The 19,091-nt window shown below is 38.0% G+C and overlaps 1 protein-coding gene across 3 annotated transcripts in view; it reads right to left on the bottom strand.

The window, feature by feature from the left end:
* Positions 1 to 19,091, bottom strand: part of POC1B (POC1 centriolar protein B) — a 95,482-nt gene that overhangs the window by 1,247 nt on the left and 75,144 nt on the right. For 2 of the 3 annotated variants that reach the window (XM_039240227.1, XM_039240229.1), the window contains one exon: positions 2,711 to 2,929. In XM_039240227.1, the coding sequence (XP_039096158.1) occupies positions 2,711 to 2,929 (219 nt within the window). Of the gene's footprint in view, positions 1 to 2,710; positions 2,930 to 15,495; positions 15,614 to 19,091 lie in introns of those variants that run through there. The other variant, XM_039240228.1, reaches the window with a different exon arrangement.

Genomic DNA, 19,091 nt, shown 5'->3' with positions numbered 1-19,091 from the left:
AGCAGCCTCATAACTAGGTCAAGAACTGGAACTCTGCCAAGGAGTTACTCCCAGGGGCCTTGCCGAGTCCGCACTCCTGCCCTCCTGCGAGAACAGCTGCATTCCTGACCAAGTAACTTTCTTGCGTCTCTTTATGGTTTTATCTTTCAGGTGTGTGTCCCTTGACACTGTAATTTTGTCTTACCCATTTGCAAAGTTTGATACGTCATTTAAAGTTCCTTTTAACCTACAGCTTCTCATCCCCTCTCCCTTTTTTCTTTATAATTTGTTGATAGACTCAGGCCATTTTGAGTAGAGTCTGCCTGTAGTGCTTCCACCAGCCTGAATGTGAAGAGGAGCACGCTAAGGGTTCAGTCTGGTCTATTTGGTTCTCTGCCTGTTCTATACATTGCAGCTGGATTCAAAGGCTTTAGTAGACTTGTACTAGATCTTTAAGACTATAGATCTACCAAGATCTATAGATAAGACTATAGGTAGTGCTCTATTTTGTTATAAGATATGTCAATAAGGTTTGATTTCTTTTCTCATGTTGGGAATTGCTCAGTGCCTGAATCTATTAATTCGTGAGGATTATAAATGATGATATTCTAATCTCATCCTTCAAAAAAAGTACTAGTTACGGTAATTTGTTAATAAGAGACCCTTTCCTCATCTACTACTTGGCTGTCTAGTACTAGAGTTCATATAGGAAAGGCAAAATAAATGCTTGGTCATTTTAGTCAACAAGTTTCAAGGCAATGAGCTGATTCCCTATCACCTTCTGAAGGCAAACATTTTTTAAAAATCATTATTTACCAGCTTTTGCTTTTATAGTCCATACTATGGATTATGACTAATTAAAAATGATGCTGATAATATTTTTTTTACCATTTCTTGAGTACCTATATGGGCCAAGCGTTTTGCCATATATTTTATACACATTATCCCAATCCCACATGCTAAAGCTGTTGATATGTATATTAGCAACACCTTGAACACAAGTTAACTCCATTTATCTACCATATAAATGTAATTTTATTTTAATTTATTTCTAATTATAGCTCAGTACAGATAGGTTATAAACACAGAGACTAAGTTAGGCGATGTTCAGTCATCTGTAATTAAAGTGCGTCAGAACATGTTTATTTTACTTGCTACTTGCCCACAGATTCAGTGTTTCTATTTTGCAAGTGTGTTGGGCTTGCTTTTAACCTCTTAATTGTAAAAAGGAAGCCAGCCTTTCAAAATTAAAAGGGACAGTGAATAAAGCTAAAGTGGTTCATTTAACTTTGAATTGGGTAAAAAGGAGAGATGGGTCATGAGGCTATGGACAGATTCATTTGGAAGAGTCTCTAAGAATGACCGACATCAAACACAACAGTATAGGTGAAGAAGCTGTGGCAATATGGGGAATAAGCCAACCGATACTAAATCTGGCATGAGGCCAAAGGGGAAACTGCCTTTAAAGGAAAGAAATGTCTGATAAACACAGAGAAAGTCACCTCCAGCACAGTATTACAATATAAAAATTGGTGATTTAAATATGATTTTCACTGAACAAATCATATGATGACTCCAAGTTCTCACATGGCTCTTTCCCACATTCTGACAGGACCCCCCAAACCACATACATGCCCCTTGCCTCTAAAGGCCCTGAGATGTTATTTGTGGGTTTTTAGTATCCATTTAATTAGTGGTTCTAAACCCTGGCTATAAAACAGAGTCATACTGGGTTAAGAGACAAATGACAGGCCCTTACCCCAGACCAATGTCAATGGATCTCTGGAGATGAGAATTGGCCATCCGTATGCTTTATAACTGCCCAGGTGATTATAATGTGCAGCAGTGATGAGAACAGAATGAGAGGATTTCTATGTGAGAGCTATTCCAACTCAAAATATGTATTATGGAAAAGTAATTGACATCTCTCCAGTTCACATTATAGCCTCTCTTTCTGTATAACTTATAACAAGGTCTGCCCATTCTGTGTATCGGAGGAATAATAAGACTTCTTCCAAGGAAACACTTAATCCACAGAGTTGGAGGAGTTATCGCAACACATAACTTCCCTTAAATGACATCTTTATCTCCTGATGGAGAGTTGGAAGACCCTTGGTATATGAAGACCCACAGTATACCTTCTTTGCAAATGTAAAATGGCATCAAAGGACAAGGTGATTTCTAAAACAAGAATGCAAAAACTATCACCTCCAAGAGAACACTGAGGCAATGTAAAAAGCTTTGAAATTAGGAAAGTTACATCTTGGACAGTGAGGAGATCTGTAGAGTGAAGAACTATAAACTTTGTCACAATTTCATTCTAACCAGAAACTGTTCATCATTTTGCTATGGCCCTAAATATTTCCTTGACAATGTCCTAATCTGAACACACTACATCAAAAACCTTAGGGTAAAGCGCTACTGAGCAGAATCAAATACCTTTATAGCATGGAGGACCAGTGCTATTCTTCATAGTCTCCGCTGTTCCTTCTGGCCTCCAGAAGCCTGATATAGCACCAGGGCACGCGTGCGCACACACGTGTGGGCTCTGCTCTGCCCTCTGTAGTACCTTACTATTGCAGTCCAGCAGAGCAGGCCTTGCTATCTGGATGGCCACCCCGAGCGTGCCTTTCTGAGAAAAAAGAATTGCCCCTGCCTGCGAGTTCTGCAACCTGCGGTAACCAGGATTGTTTCACTAGCCCTTAAGTACATGCAAAGCGTGCTGACCCACCTGTGTCAGTACATTGAGCTGTTCCATGATATGCTCTAAAGCATCGGTCACGGCGAGCGGTACGCTTCGCTGGCTCTCAGAGGGGAAGTCACTCATGTCTTCGGTTTTCTTTTTCAAGGCCGCTGGTGAACAGTCCGATGACAATAAAGAAGGGTTCAAGAAATAGCTGTTGATCTCTTCACCCTTGTCTGCTGAGGTTCTAACAGTGGTATCTGTTGTCTTTGACATCATAGAAAAGACAAGAAGAGTTATATTTTCCAAACCTTAAAAGGAGTTTCCAATAGTCCTCTTCTAAATACCCAGCTTTCATTTCATTGTTTATCCTCAACTACAGTATTAAAGAAATGACTCTGCAGGGAGAAAATAAAGCTGACAATGAATAGAGAAAATTCACTATTTTCCTTGATATTTTAATGAAATACACTTTGTATTTATCTTTCTGAAAGATGAGGCATTCTAACACTAAAAAGACTGTTAGATGCAGTCCAGTTTTTTTTTTAATTTTTTAACATTTATTTATTATTGAGAAACAGAGAGAGACAGAGCATGAACAGGGGAGGAGCAGAGAAGGGGAGACACAGAATCTGAAGCAGGCTCCAGGCTCTGAGCTGTCAGCACAGAGCCCGATGTGGGGCTTGAAACCACAAACAGCGGGATCATGACCTGAGCTGAAGTTGGACGCTTAAGCGACTGAGCCACTCAGGCGCCCCAGTCCAATTCTTAATTAAAAACAAATACCATACCAAGATGACAATTACTTTTACAAAAATAAAAAATAACAAGTATTGGTGAGGATGTGGAGAAATCAGAACCTGCATGCAACTGCTGGTAGGAATATAAAATGGTGCAGCTGCTGTAGGAAACAGTTGGGCTGTTCCACAAAAGTTAAACATAGAATTACCATATGATCTAACAATTATTCCACTCCTAAGTATAAATCCAAAAGAACTGAAAGCAGGGACTTAGGTACTTGTACACCACTGTTCATAGAAGTTTTATTCACAATAGCCAAAAGGTGGAAACAATATGAGTATCCATCAGCCGATAAATATATAAACAAAATGTGGTATATACATCCAATAGAACATTATTTAGCCACCAGAATGACTGGAATTCTGATACATGCTACAATAGGATGAACCCTGAAAATACAATGCTAAGTGAAATAAGCCAAACTCAAAGGAAAATAGTGTATGAGTCTACTAATATGAGGTCTGAAAAACATGCAAATTCACAAAGACAGAAACAGTAAAGTTACTATGGGCAGGAGGGTCGGGGAGGGTGGAGTTATTGCTTGATGGGTACAGAGTTTCTGTTTGGAATGGTGAAAAAGTTCTCAAAATAGATAGTGGTGATGATTACACAACATCGTGAATACTTATTGCCAGTAAACTGTACACTTAAAAGTAGTTAAAAGGGTAAATTTTATGTTGTCTATATTTTACTACAGTAAAATAAAAAACAAAACAAAACAACTGTCCAAACATATGGTAATGAACAATCGAAAATAAAATTTTAAAAACTAACCCCATTTACAATAGCATCAAAAGAAATAAGATACTTAGGATAAATTTAACAAAAGAAGTGTAAGACTGGTACACTGAAAACTGCAAAATCACTGAAAGAAATTAAAGATCTAAATAAATGGAAAAGCATACACACCTGTGACAAGTTCACAGACCAACTGGAACACTTTATACTGTTAAGATGGCAATACTACTCCTCAAATTGATATGTACAGATATAATTCCTATCAAAATCTTAGCTGCCTTGTTTGCAGAAATTGACAAGCTGATCTTAAAATTCATAAGGAAATGCAAGGAACCCAGAATAGCCAAAATAGCATTGAAGAAAAAAGTTAGAAGACTCACACTTCCCAATTTCAAAATTTACTACAAAACTACAGTAGTGAAGACAGTATGGCAATGGGCATAAAGACAAACACACAGATCAATGCAACAGAATTGAAAGTCCAAAAGTAAGTCCTTCCACTTATGGTCAGTTTGTTTTTGAATAAGGTCACCAAGATAATTTAATGGGGAAAGAATAGTGTTTTTCACAAATGATGCTGGAAAAAGTAGATGTCTACGTTCAAAAGAATGGATTTGGACCCTTACCTCACACCATATACAAAATTACCTCAATATGGATCATAGACTTAAATATAAGAACTAAAACTATAAAACTCTTAGAAGAAAACATACAAGTAAATTTTCCTGACTTTGGACAGACACAGGCTTTTTAGACACAACACCAAAAGTACAAATAACTGACTAAATAAATAAATAAATTGGACTTTCTCAAAATTAAACACTTCCATGCTCAAAAGATACCATCAAGAAACTGGGAAAAAAAAAAAACTCCACAGAATAGAACATTTGCAAATCATTTATTTGATAAGAGACTTGCCGATGAACATATAAAGAACATATGAACTCTTACAACTCAAATATAAAAAGAAAAATGGTCAAAGGATCTGAATAGGTGTTTCTCCGAAGATACACAAATGGTCAATAAGCTCATAAAAAAGATGCTCAACATCATTAGCCATCAGAGAAATGCAAATCAAAGCCACAATGAGATACCACTTCATACCCACTAGGATGACTAAAACAAGAAAGAATCTAAGAAATGTTGGTGAAGATGTAGAGAAATTGGAACCCTCAATATAGTCATTAGTGCAACTGTATAACAGTGCAACCACTTTGGAAAGTAGTTTGGGTAGTTCCTTGAAATGTTAAATATAGAATTACCAAAAGACCTAGCAATTCCATTCCTTGGTATATACCGCAGACATAACAAAACTTGTTTATGAATGTCATGGAGGCATTATTCTTAATAGCCCAGGTACAATTCATATGCATCCAAATGCTGTGATAATGAATGGATAAACAAAATGTGGTATATCCATACAATGAATATTATTTACCCACAAAAGGAATGGAGTACTAATATCTGCTATAATGTGGATGAGCCTTGAAAACATTAAGCTAAGTTCAGGAAGCTATACACAATGGCCATGCATTGTGTGATTCCACATACATGAAATGGTCAGAACAGACAAATGTATGAGGACAGACTAAGATTAGTGGTTGCCAAGAGCTAGGAAGAGAGAAGAAGGAGGAGAGATTGTAGTGGGTATGAGGGTGATGAAAATGTTCTAAAATTCTCAGTCACTTGGCAGTTCAGTCTGTAGAGCACAGGACTCTTGATCTCAAGGTTGTGAGTTTGAGCCCCATGTGGGTGAGAAGCCAAAAAAAAAAAAAGAAAAAGAAAAAGAGAGAGGCAGAAAGAGGAAGGAAGGAAGAGAGGGAGGGAGGGAGGGAATAAAATGTTCTATGATTCTTTTTGGAGTGGTAAAATATTCTAAAATTAGGTAGTGATGATGGTTACACAACTTTGTGAATATACTAACAACCATTGAATTACACACTTTAAAATGGTGAATTTTATAGTATGTGAATTATATCTTATTAAAGCTATTGTGAAAAACAAACAAAAATCTAAATACACATATCACAGAAAATTTTTAAAGTTTTTAATCAATTTTACATTTCTGGTTATCACATGAGAGTTCCTGAGAGGTTACCTCTCAAACATGTTACCTTAATGATGACGATGATGGTGACAACAGGGCTTGCTAAGTACCTGGTACTGTTTCAAGTACTTTACACATATAAACTGATTTAATTCTCACAATAATCCCATCAAGTAGGTTCTACTAATATTCCCATTTTATAGATGAGGAAACAGATACAGAAAGAACGAATAACTTGCCCAAGGCCATACACGTAGGAAAGATGTATGAGACATAACCAATCTTAAATCTCCATGATCCTCCCAACCATTTGTTAGGAATATGAAAACTTTCAAGTTTCCCCTGTCACAATCTTATAAATTCACCATTTGTTGAAAATAACAAAAACAAACTCAAAATCCACCATTTGCAATTCAAGTGTATTTTAAAAGGGTGTATAAAACACATCTTTGTACTCCTACCTGGCTCAGGGGTCTCTCTGTTTGTTCACTCAACAAACAGTCCCAGGGCCCCGCTCTGTGCTAGGCACCATTCTAGGCAGCGAGAACCCAGCAGTGGGCGGCACAATCCAACATTTAGCTCTTCTGAAGCTTGAGCCTTTCAGTCATTTGGTAATATATCTTCTCTACTCTTCACCCTCAGAAATTTATAAACTTATATTTTTGTTTTATTGTCTAGCAGGCTATATTTATCTTCAAAAGCCATCCTGGTTGCTTAGCAGTTTTGCTCTGTACCCCCCAAGACCCTCCCCCGCCCTTTGTGATATGCCTGACAATGTTAAAGTGTGAACCTGAAATACCTGAGTCATATTATTTTAGGATATGAAGCACTCATTTAAAATCCACACCCCAAAACAATCCCATTACTAGCCCTCTGAATTATTCATTCCACATGAGAAAGAAAAGCTAAAATTGTAATTAAAATGTCCAGAAGCAAAATTCCTAGCAATCACAGACCATGGAGGAACACGTTAACAAAGGATTTTTAATGCTACTGATTAGCCAGAGCCAGTATGACCCATTCATTCATGCTCCGAGCTAAGGGAAGGGGGGAAGGAACATACAGAATTTCTCTACCTGGGTCCCCAGCTCATGGCTGGTGGCAAAGATAGAAATGAAAGCCCCATAAAGAAATACACAAAGGATTTGCTGCTAAGTCCTGCCTATTAATCACAGTCTGCATTCCCGATCCTGGGCAGTCATCTCACTGATTGGGAACAATGTGTGGATGGCCATGTACAATGATCCTCATCCCCAAATAACTAATTCCTCCTCAAAGAACAGACTTTTTAAAAAAAAATTTTTTAACTTTGCTTCTGCTCTGCCTGCAGTGCCTTTTCTGCCCTTCTAGCATGGCTGAATCCTTTTTGATCTCTAAACGTCTGCTTAATTGTCACTTGAGAAGGTCTTCCCTGATCACCTTACTGAAACTGGACCTTCCATTCTCCAACATGGCACCCTGAGGTTTTCCTCCATAACTGGTCAGAGTTGGTGTCTAGATATTTGTTCCTGATATAATGTCTGTCTCCCTCACTTACCACTACATCCCCCGCGGCACCCCCCCCCCACCCCGACTTGGCAGGAACTTGAATCCTTTTGAATATGTTAACCATTTGTATGCAGATTTTATTACTGTTCTCACAGATGGAAACCAAACACTCTATATTTGACCAAGGCAGTCTTCTTCACATGGATCACAACACGGCTCCGTAAATACATGCAAATATCACCTGTGATGCTGTGGCAACAGTACCAGCCATTCATGGGAAAAGGCCTCGACCTAATTAAGAAACCCGTCGTTGAATTCTGGGGCTTTGCAGCCAGGGTGGTTAGTGAAGAAAGGGTAACAGGAAATGGACAAGGAAAGATTTTAAGACCTAGACAGTCTAGGGAATAAAAGATCTCAATACAGTCTTAATAATGCTTTTCTTGTTGGGGCCAGCATCAAATAAATTACTATGACATGACATGTGAAGATGAATAAAACACAGAAAAGGGTATGGGCAGAGAGAGGGGGAAAAGTACTAGAACTCCATCCCACATTAGCCACTGTCTCTCAGAGGTACTGGAATCTAGAAATTAGCATATTTTTTCCCACGAACCAACCCTGACTTTTAATCCTATTTGTACAAGGAAAGAGAGAGACGCATAGCATGGGGAAGTTTTAACACATTCATTCATAAAAATAAAAAAAGAAAATGAGGAGGGCAAAAATATGTGATTCTATGCCATCCAAAGTCCAGCAAATGAGGCTTTGGTCCCCACTGCTCTCAGTGCATCAGGCCCTCCTCTACCTCAAAGCTGCTGGCACTCATGTCCTGGGTAAATGTTTACCAAGCACCCACATCATACTAAGCATTTACCAAGGTTAAATTTTATGTCGCCGACCAAAAAGAATGAACTCTTGCCATCTGCAGCAACGTGGAAGGAACTAGAGTATATTATGCTACGCGAAGTCAGAAAAAGATAAATAGCATATGATTTCACTTATATGTGGAATTTAAGAAACAAAATAGATGAACAAGGGGAAAGGAAGGACAAATAAGACAAAAAGGGAGAGGGAGGCAAACCATAAGAAACTCTTAAATACCTACAATCTGATGGGGGTGCTGGAGGCATGCTGGGTGGGGGAGCTAGATGGATGGGCATAAAGGGTTATGGGCATTAAGGAGACTACTTCTTGGGATGATAACTGGGTGTTGTATGTAAGTGATGAATCACTAAATTCTACTAAAACCAATATTACACTATATGTTAACTAACTTGGACTTAAATTTTTTAAAAATTGAAAAAAAATAAATGTATGCGTGGTACAAGAGAAGTCAGTCTGCTCTCGAGAATCCTCTGTTGTGGTGAGAGAATTAAGACAGAGCAAGGCCCAGAACCCCTGCAGCGCCTGGCACATCACTTGCACTGCAGAATGAACAAGAAACACAGGCAGACAAATGACTAGAAGACTGCAGAAAAGAGCAAATGCTTTGCTACTTCATAAAAGGAAGAAATCACACTACATTCCCTTATCTCTTTTATTGCTGACACTTGAAGTACAGTGAGGTATGAAGAACTCCCTCGGGGGCTGAGTTAGCAGACGAAGGTCTCTAATGGCAGGCGTTAAAGCTACAGCAAAGGGCAAGGGAGATGTGGCACTTTCCTTCATGGAGCTTACAGTTCTCCAAAGAACCACTGCCTCCAAAAGGATGGCGGGACAATCACCACCCCTGTTTTGGACAGGCCCATGGCTGCCATTGCAAAGATGGGAAATGCAGCCTCACCAACTGCATGAATAAATCTGAGTGGCCGAGAAACCCTATTTCTACAGGTTAAAAGGCTGGACTCCCCATCGGAACATACGAAATGAAACAAGAAGTACAGAGTTGACTGATGCAAACAGCTTTGATGGTCCTGAGAGCTAGATACAAAGCCTCTGACATTCTAGGGTCAAAGAGCTCTTAGCAGGTTGTATAGATGCCATGGAAAAATTAATGCACAATTTTTCACTCATCACTACGTTAGAGAATGAATTTTTTAATACATTAATAGAAAGTGAAAATTGTGGCACCTGTAAGCAAATTTTTTTCCACGAAATTAACCACGCATAGTGTAATCAAGGTGGACACATCTAAACTACTACTATTTATATAATTAGCAATGGGACATTCAAGATGCTGTGGTGCTCTATTACACCTGGAGGCTCATTTTTATATTCATTCCCTTCCTCTCCTCTCCTCTCCTTCCCAGTCCACCCCCTCTTGCTCCCCCACCCCTTCTTCTTCTTCTCATCTACACCCTGTCTGGGTGAGCAAGTCAGAATTAATCACTGGGGCCACTTCACTCATAAGTCGTCATTCCTGCCATCAGTAGAGCACTATCATTTCTTGTTATATTTGTGTTCATATGTCTATATTCCCAACTGGTTTGAGAGGCAGTCTCTTGAGGTCAGTAGCCATAACTTGACCATATTTTTTCCTCAGGTGTCTAGCACAGTGCATGAGACACTGATAGGGCTCAGCAGTTGTGGAACTTTGATTCTCAGTCACTGAATTCACTGTCCTGGATCAGTTGAACCATAAACAAAATACAAATATTGATAATTTGACAATATTTGGAGAGAAGTAAAAACCCAACATTTTTACTACTAATAAAAACTTTTAACCCAAAGTTAAATAATACCATTCTCTACTAAAAATTACTGTCTGAAATGCCCCCTCAGAGGCCCAGTGAGGGAGCAATGGAAGCACTTATCACTTAACTGCAAATCTGCAAATCACTTCTTGATTTTTATCCACACTCCCTCCAGCATACTTGATGGTTCCTAATGGTCTACCATAAAGACTTTCTGACAAATATTAATGCAAAAGTAGGCATTTCACATGTAAAGATAATCAATGACTTGGACTTCAGGTATATCTTTAATAAATGGGTTTTAAAAAGTCAGTGTTGGCTTATAACTAAGAATTTTAGTCATGGTTTAATTTTGTAACTAAGGAACAAAACTGACAAAAGCCAGAAAAATCTATCCAAGATTGGTCTTGACCCCTCCAGCTAATGTGAGTTTCCCATCACTGAAAATGCTAAAATAGACTTGTGATGCTCACTTGTTAGGGATATTAGGAAAAATATACAAACATCAGGTCAGGAAATTCTACTGAATGCCCTTCAAAGTCCTTTCCATTCTGGACATTCTGAAAATTTTAAATCACTACACACACACACACACACACACACACACAAAGATGCCTGCCTGAAACAGACTAGGATAATAAAAAATATCTTCTGCCTGGACAAAAATAAAGGTAACTATTACTTTTCAAATAAAGAATGGTTTATTTATTTTCAATAACATTTAGAATGCAAATCTGAAACGTCAATAATCTCTATATGCGATCTAAAATATTGAAGATGTAACAATCATTCAAACAGCATTATTTTACTTAGTACCTTAACGCCAGAAAAATTCTAAATGCCAGAGATACATAAGTGCATTAGTGTCCTACTGCTGCTGTTAACAAATTACAAGTTTAGTTGCTTAAAACAATACAAATTTATTATTATCTTAACGTTTTGGAGGTCAGAAGTCCAAGATTGGTTTTACAGAGCCGAAACCACGGTGCCAGGAGAGCTGTGTTCCTTCTGGAGACTCCTGAGGAGAGACTGCGCCTTGCTTTTTCTGGTTTCGAGAGACTCCTGCCTTCCATGGCTCCTGACTGCATTACTTTAATCTCTGCTTCCATTGCCATTTCTCCTTCTCTAATTTCCATGCCTCCTTCCTCCCTTTACAGGCAACCCAGTGTCTATATTGGGCCCACCCGAATAATCCAGGATAATCTCCCTAACTCAAGGTCCTTAACTTTATCACATTTGCAAAGTCTCTTTTGCCATGTAAGAAAACACATTCCCATATTCTGGGAATAGAAACATGGACGTCTTTAAAGGACTATTATGCTGCCTACTGTAAGGAATGAATAAATGAGATCCCACTGACATGATATTGTAATTAAGTGGGTGAAACAGGAAAATAAATATACAGGTACATGATGTAATGTCAGGTAATGACAAGGGTTATGAAGAAAAATAAAGCTGGGTAATGTACTATATTATGATATAGCTTCACTGATGATGTATTTTTTTTTTAATGGGAAAGGTAGAAAATAAATTTTAAGCATGTCAAGTTTGAGATGCTTATTAGGCTTCCAAAGGGAATTGTCATGAATGTCACTGGAAGTATAGGATTCTACATTTCTGTGGAGAAGTTGTGGAGAGTGATTAGTGATATGTGTTTACCAGTTTTTATAAATGAACAGCCAGAGGAAGAGATACACAGAGCAAGGTCTGGAAAAGTCCCAAGTACAGGAGCTTCTGGCACCTTGAAGTTGGGGTGCTCGGCATATAAATATTATAGCCATGGGCCTATGATCACTTGGGGGGGGGTGGAGTCAAACAAAACAAGAGTTGCAAAGACTTCAAAAGGCAGGAAGAGCAGGGAAGGTGACTAGTGGCCCATGAGGTGGGAAGGGTAGTGGGGCCCAGAAGCCAAGTGATGGAAGACTTTCAAGGGGAAGGAGGAGCTCACCAGGACCAAGTGCTGTAGAAAGCCTGAGATAGATGGATTCACTGGGGCCATGACACAGCAGAATGGCAGAGACAAAAATTTAATTGAGGTGGATTCAGAAGAGTGGAAAATGTAGAAATAAAGATTGAACATAGGCAGCTCTTTTGGGGAGTTCTGCTTTAAAAGCGAGCAATGAGACAGCAGCTGGAGAGGGATAAGGGGTCCGATGAAGTTTTCCTTTTTAAAGATGGTAAATACATTACAAATGCTTGCTGATGGAAAAGATCTAGTAGTAGAGGCAGAGCAGTGATGTCACAGGGCCGCGAGGTGATAGCTACTCAGTGAATGAGGTGGCTAGGCAGTACTGAGTGCCCTGAAACTTTGTGTAAATAAACTTAAGGTGCAACCAGTCAGCACGGCTTTCTGGTCAAAATCAGTTGCTTGGGTGCTGGTGCAGAGTAGGCAAAGAAATAGATTTGACCAGGTTGAAAGTGTGTGGGTGAGTACAACAGAGGGACGAAGTCCGGGACTAGAGCACGGCCATGATAATGGACTACAGACTCTGGGGTAAAGGAAAGGGACGCAGACACAGGAGGTGGGCAGTGACAAGGCAGGAGGCTCAATGGAATGGAGACCTTTCTGGAGTGGATGAATTACCAAACCTGGAGGACTGGAGGAAGTGGTGGCCAAAGAGTAGGAAGCTTTACACTGAGTTTACCATCAGCACAAAGGATTCAGACAGTCGCTGAATTCATCTGAGATTCCTGACAGAGAGAAAATGGCTGTCTTTCAGGAGTGACTCAGAGCGTTGCTCTATCTTTAGTTCTCTCCTTCAGATCGGAAGCCTGTGGTAACCAAGGAGGAGATGAACCAACCAGGGAAACGGAAAAAGGAGCTATCGAGTCACCCATGTGGGACTGTCACAGGACACAACATCAGATTCATTCTCAATTTCTGAAATTGCTAGGAAGGAAATCCCGCAGGAGATAACCACGTCTCTTCTGTTGTGACTATCTGCACAGTGCCCTGTGTAACCTTGTAAAAACATACCCACCTGCGCCGGTCTTATTGACTTAAAAGTATCTCTTGGATAAAATCAGAGGATGTCATGTGAAATTTGTGTCTCCCAAACTAAACTGGCTGAGCTGAGAAAGACTTCTGCTTGTCCCTTGGGAGAAATCATTGTCTTTTCTTCAAAGAAAGAGCCTTCAGGCTTTAGGGGTAAGGTTTTACAGACGGTTTTGATTTTCCTTCTTCAAACCAAATTGGAAGTTTTGTTTTTGTCAGAAGACTTGAAAAGCACATCCCTATGCACCTATCAACAATAACATCTGAATGTTTAATTCAATCCCCTTGGAAAAGGCACCTGTGGCAACAAATCAAGTGTCTGTCTTTGTCTCCAATCTTTATTCTTATCTCTAGAGAAGCTTAGTAATTTTGAAGCCACGAAATGTTAGGCTACAACAGCGACATATAAAATCTGTACAGAAGTGTCCTTATATGTTTCACCTCTCACACGATTAGGCAAACACCAACTACGACATTTCACTCTGTTTAAAAAAGGTGCGTGCATGTGTGTATCTAAATTTTGAGGCAGGTAATGGCTTATGTTATACAATGGTGTATTTTTTAAAGATATTTACACTCAAGTATTGTATCTTGGAAAAAATGTAAGTCTGACTCGGAAAGTCATATTTGGTTTAGTTTCACCTACATGTCTCAGAAGAGCCACCTGTGCACCTTTTAGAAAACTGCCCCTTCTCTGTGTGCACAACAGCACAGCAACCAAGAAAAATTAAAACATGAGTGAATAAGAAACCTCACTGCAACACTAACAATTTTTTTAATCTTTTTTTTTTTTTTTTTTTTTTAGGCAGGCTCCATGCACAGCATGGGGCCCAATGTGGGACTGGAACCTGAGATCAAGACCTGAGCTGATATCAAGAGTCAGACGCTTAACTGACTGAGCCACCCAGGTGCCCCATTACTAACATTTTTGAATGAATCAGTAATCTTCTTTTATCTAACTGGTAACTGTCTTTTTTTAAAAGTTCCAACTATGCTTTAAACTTTTCAATAAAAACATAGACATAATAAAGCAGCCCTCTCCCCTACCTTAAGAAAGAAAGTGGACCCTTTTCTGATCTTTCCTCTTTTCTTTCCCTCTTAAAGGATACCACCATCTTGAATATGGTATCTATCATCCCTCCCAATTCACGCCCCATTACTTTTTATAACATCTGTAGACATCCCTAAACGATAGAATGGGTTTTGCATGTATTAGAACTGTGCATAAAAAAATGCAACAATATATTATATCCTTTCAGAACTTCTTGTAAATCAACATTTTTTGATTTGTCTATGGTGATACAGCTAAGTCTAGTTCACTTCTTTTCACTATCAAATAGCATTCCACTGATTGACTTTTCTACAATGTATCTATTCTTTCTACTCCCATTAAGTGCTACGATGAGCCTCTCATAAATGTCTCCTGGATACACGTGCAACAGTTTCTCTAGCCTGGAAAAGTCATAGTTTTACCAGATATTGTCCAAAATATTATCCAAATTTATTCTCATATGAGAAGACAATATCCTCTTTTTCTACAAAATAAATATTTCATATTTCATTGTTAGACATTTTAAATTTTAACAAAATTATGGCCAGGAAATGGAATTTCATGGTTTTAATTTCACTGCATTTCCATGATTATTGGTAACATGAACATATTTTATATGTATATTAGCATCCTTCTGTAAATTGCCTGTTTAAACCCTCTGTCCGCTTTTTAATTGTTCTACCTCTCTTTTTCCTAATTTAAACTATCCAGAATGTTCTTTATACATTCTGGATACCAGTACTTTGTTGTTTGTATGTATAATATGTCTTCTACTCTGCAGTTTGTCTTCATTTTTATTTTATGGGATTGTCTTTATTCACACAAGTTTTTGTTTTAATGTAGTCAGATTTATTAAACCTTCTTTTGTAATTTGTGCATTTTGTATTGTGTTTAAGGAATCCTTGCCCACTAGGAATGTAGAAATATAGTCTTCTGTTTTCTTTTAGATGTTCTGAGTATTGGTTTTCACATTTAAGCCTTTAACTCCTCTGGGATTGATTTTGTTTGTGGCTAAAAGTAAGAAAATAATTATATATTTTTTCCAGTTAGCCAGTTGTCCCAGCAACATTTACTGAACAGTCTATGTAGTGACCAATCCATCTTCATGTGTCTGCAAAGCCAGGCCTCTCATATACCAACCATCTGTAATTGTGTGGGTCTGTTTGTGTGCTCCCCATCGTGGACTCTCTGTCTCTCCCTGTAACGTTAAAGTTCATTAAAACATTAAAGTTTCATTAAAAATATTACTGGGAGGAAAATAAATAAATCTTTAAAAAGGTGGGAGGCACCTGGGTGGCGCAGTCAGTTGAGCATCTGACTTCGGCTCAGGTCATGATCTCATGATATGTGAGTTCGAGCCCTGCATCGAGCCTGCTCTGTCAGCACAGAACCTGCCTTGGATCTTCTGTCGTCCCCTCTCCCCTTTCTGCCCCTTCTCAGCTTGCGCTCTCTCTCAAAAATAAATAAATCCTAAAAAAAAAAAATTACTGGGAGGTTTATTAGAATTGCCTTGAATTTGTAGATTTATTCAGGAGAACTAATACCTTAATGACATTGGGCCACCTTATCTACAAACATGGCATTCCAGAAATGCCATGTAATGTTTTATTAATTTCATGTTATCCTTACATGAAGGCCACTCTGCATTCTCTGTATCATTTCAATTTTAGAACATGTGCCTCAAAAGGAAACACTTCACTACCATGTTAGTATCATAATAGTTATTCAGACAGTGCCTAATTTACGATGATGTTTCAAATTACAAATTTTCAACTTTATGATGGTGTAAAAGCAATACACATTCAGTAGAACTACACTTCAAATTTTAAATTTTGATCTTTTCCTGGGCTAGCAATATACATGAGGTATGATGCTCTCTGGTGATGCTGGGGAGAGGCAATGAGCCACAGCTCCCAGTCAGCCACACAACGCCAAGGCTAAACAACTGACACACTTTCAACCATCCTGTTTTTCATTTTCAGTAAAATATTCAATAACTTACCTGAGATATTCAACAATTCATTATAAAATAGGCTTTGTGTTAGATGATTTTTGCCCAACTGCAGGCTAATGTGGCATTAGCACATTTAAGATAAGCGAGGCTAAGCTACGACGTTCAGTAGGCTAGGTGTATTAAATGCAGTTTATCAGGATTTAACCATGTTGGTAAGTCGAGGAAGATCTGTGCACAGAAAGCCAACTGAATCAACAAGTCAAAGTATATCCGCAAATAACCATCCTTGGTGTTTTTGTGAAACATAAAGCTATCATAGAATCAGGGGCACTAATTAGAATATCTTTTTGAAAAATTATTTCCTGAGCTTGCTTATTCTCTGAGATAAATAATACCATTTCTTTCCTACAGGCCCTATCTTCTGTTCCTCAAAACTCTTCACGTGCCAGATTCGAAAGAAGTGAGCTGTGTGTTAAAAGTCATGAGATAATTCTTTTAAATTGTACACACACAGTAAATCATGCTTTGCTCACTTGAATGAGACTTTAGCTCCCTTACTCTACTGTTTTAATGCTACGAATAGGCAATTTTAAGACAAGAATTTATCCAATCATTTAACAAAGCTACAATTCAGAAAACTGGCAAACTTTCAGAACATCTTTTAGAGAGCAAATATTGTATTTATTTATTTATTGTTCTATTCATCATGTAGCATAATGTGAATATTATAGTACAATTAACAATAACTGTGATTATAACAGTTATATATATTCACAGCTGGGTATGAGAACCACCCTTCTGTCTATTTATTATTCATTAAATCTTTCAAAAAACAGAGTGAAAGCTTTCTATGAGAATTCAGTATACACAGTGTACATTGTATTAGTTGACTTTAATTTGCATTTGCTAAATAGTGAAGTCTTTCCTTATCTTCCCCAAATAGATGAAATTTGACCCTCATCTAAAGCTCTATAAAAACTCAACTTTACTTCTTAAGGCAATTAACAATTTTTCCTTGCATTTCTGCTATTTGTAACATCATATAATTTTCTCTGCTATAATATGGTGGCCATGTGAATGAGACATCAAGTCACATAGACCATTAACCCTGTATCTTCTGTGTATTAACTGTATGATGTGGGACAAATTACTTGACCTGTCTAGGCCATAGTTTCCTCATCTATAAAATGAAGAAGACAATATTGAGCTACTTTATAAGGTTGTTGTGAAAACGTAAGTAAAGAGTTTAATATAGGAGCACCTGGGTGGCTCAGTCAGTTGTGTCCATCTTGGGCTCAGGTCATAATCTCATAGCTTGTGAGTTTGAGCCCTGCGTTGGGCTCTGTGCTGACAGCTCAGAGCCTGGAGCTTGCTTTGGGTTCTGCCTCTCACTCTGTCTCTCTGTCTCTCTCTCTGTCCCTCACCTGCTCACTCTCTCTCTCTCTCTCAGAAATAAACATTGAAACAAACAAACAAGTTTAATATATAGTTTGTGTTCACTTACTTACCTACCATCATCAGTATTATCTTTTTTTTTTTTAATTTTTTTTATTGTTTTATTTCTGAGAGACAGAGAGAGACAGTGTGAGCAGGGGTGGGTCAGAGAGAGAGAGGGAGACACGGAATCTGAAACAGGCTCCAGGCTCTGAGCTGGTAGTCAGCACAGAGCTCGATGCGGGGCTTGAACCCACGAACCATGAGATCATGACCTGACCCGAAGTCGGACGCTTAACCTACTGAGCCACCCAGGCGCCCCTCATCAGTATTATCTTATCATGTCCTCCCCCAAATCTTCTACAATCTAAATTGCAAGTTTCTAGAAGGGCAGAAGCCACAGCTACCTTCCTTTACAAGTGACACTTTGCTGAATAACTCCTATGTTTAAGGCTCACATAAAGTAATTAATAAAATTTGTTGAATTAAAGATATTTCTCTAGCCATTATACTCCAAGGATTTTAAAAAATTCTCCTCTTTATATATCTGGTTTCTCAAATGAAATAATAAGCCATAGAAGGGCAGGTGGCATTTCAATAAATAAATGAATGAACCATAATAAATAAATGCTAACTGATGGTAAAGAAATAAGTATATGCTGAATACACATGTAAAATGAAAATCACTGTTTGACAAATCCAAAATAAAATATTAAGACATTTTCAGATGTAATTTTAAAAAAGAAAAAACAAACAAACAAGGTTTCCATTGCCAGGCTGCTGCCTGAAAAAATGTATGTAATAATTTTTAAAAGGAATTTAGTAGGCAAAGATACAACATCTATTTAAAATTTTTGGTCTCATCATTTTAATGGATAAAAAAATGGTTTCCTAATTATAATACAGAAAGCCAATCTAACATCAAACATTTAAATAAATGTATGAATCCCATCTAAAATATTTAACCCCTTGATGAAGATTATGTAACTGGACATAGTTGAAAATTATGGTATAACACCTCCAGGAAGAACAGCTTATGAATAGAATATCAGTAACAGATATTTCATTATAAACAACTGAAAATACGATGCTATGATAACAGTGTACTGTTTGATAGAGATACAATATTTTTCTTTCCTACATTTTTGTGTGTAGAAAGATGTGGGTGTTTCCCTCTTTCTTATTTTGCCGGTGGAAGAAACCCAGAAACCGAAGACAATAAAAATAATGACTGCATTTATAGAGAAAGTTCTTTTTTTTCTTTGAAACTAATTACAATCGGGGAAAA

This window comes from Hyaena hyaena, unplaced genomic scaffold, assembly GCF_003009895.1.
Source record: "Hyaena hyaena isolate Hyena2069 unplaced genomic scaffold, ASM300989v1 scaffold_170, whole genome shotgun sequence".
Classification (NCBI taxonomy): domain Eukaryota; kingdom Metazoa; phylum Chordata; class Mammalia; order Carnivora; family Hyaenidae; genus Hyaena; species Hyaena hyaena.
Note: the sequence above shows the minus strand (reverse complement) of the source record. Positions and strands in the feature narration are given on the sequence as shown.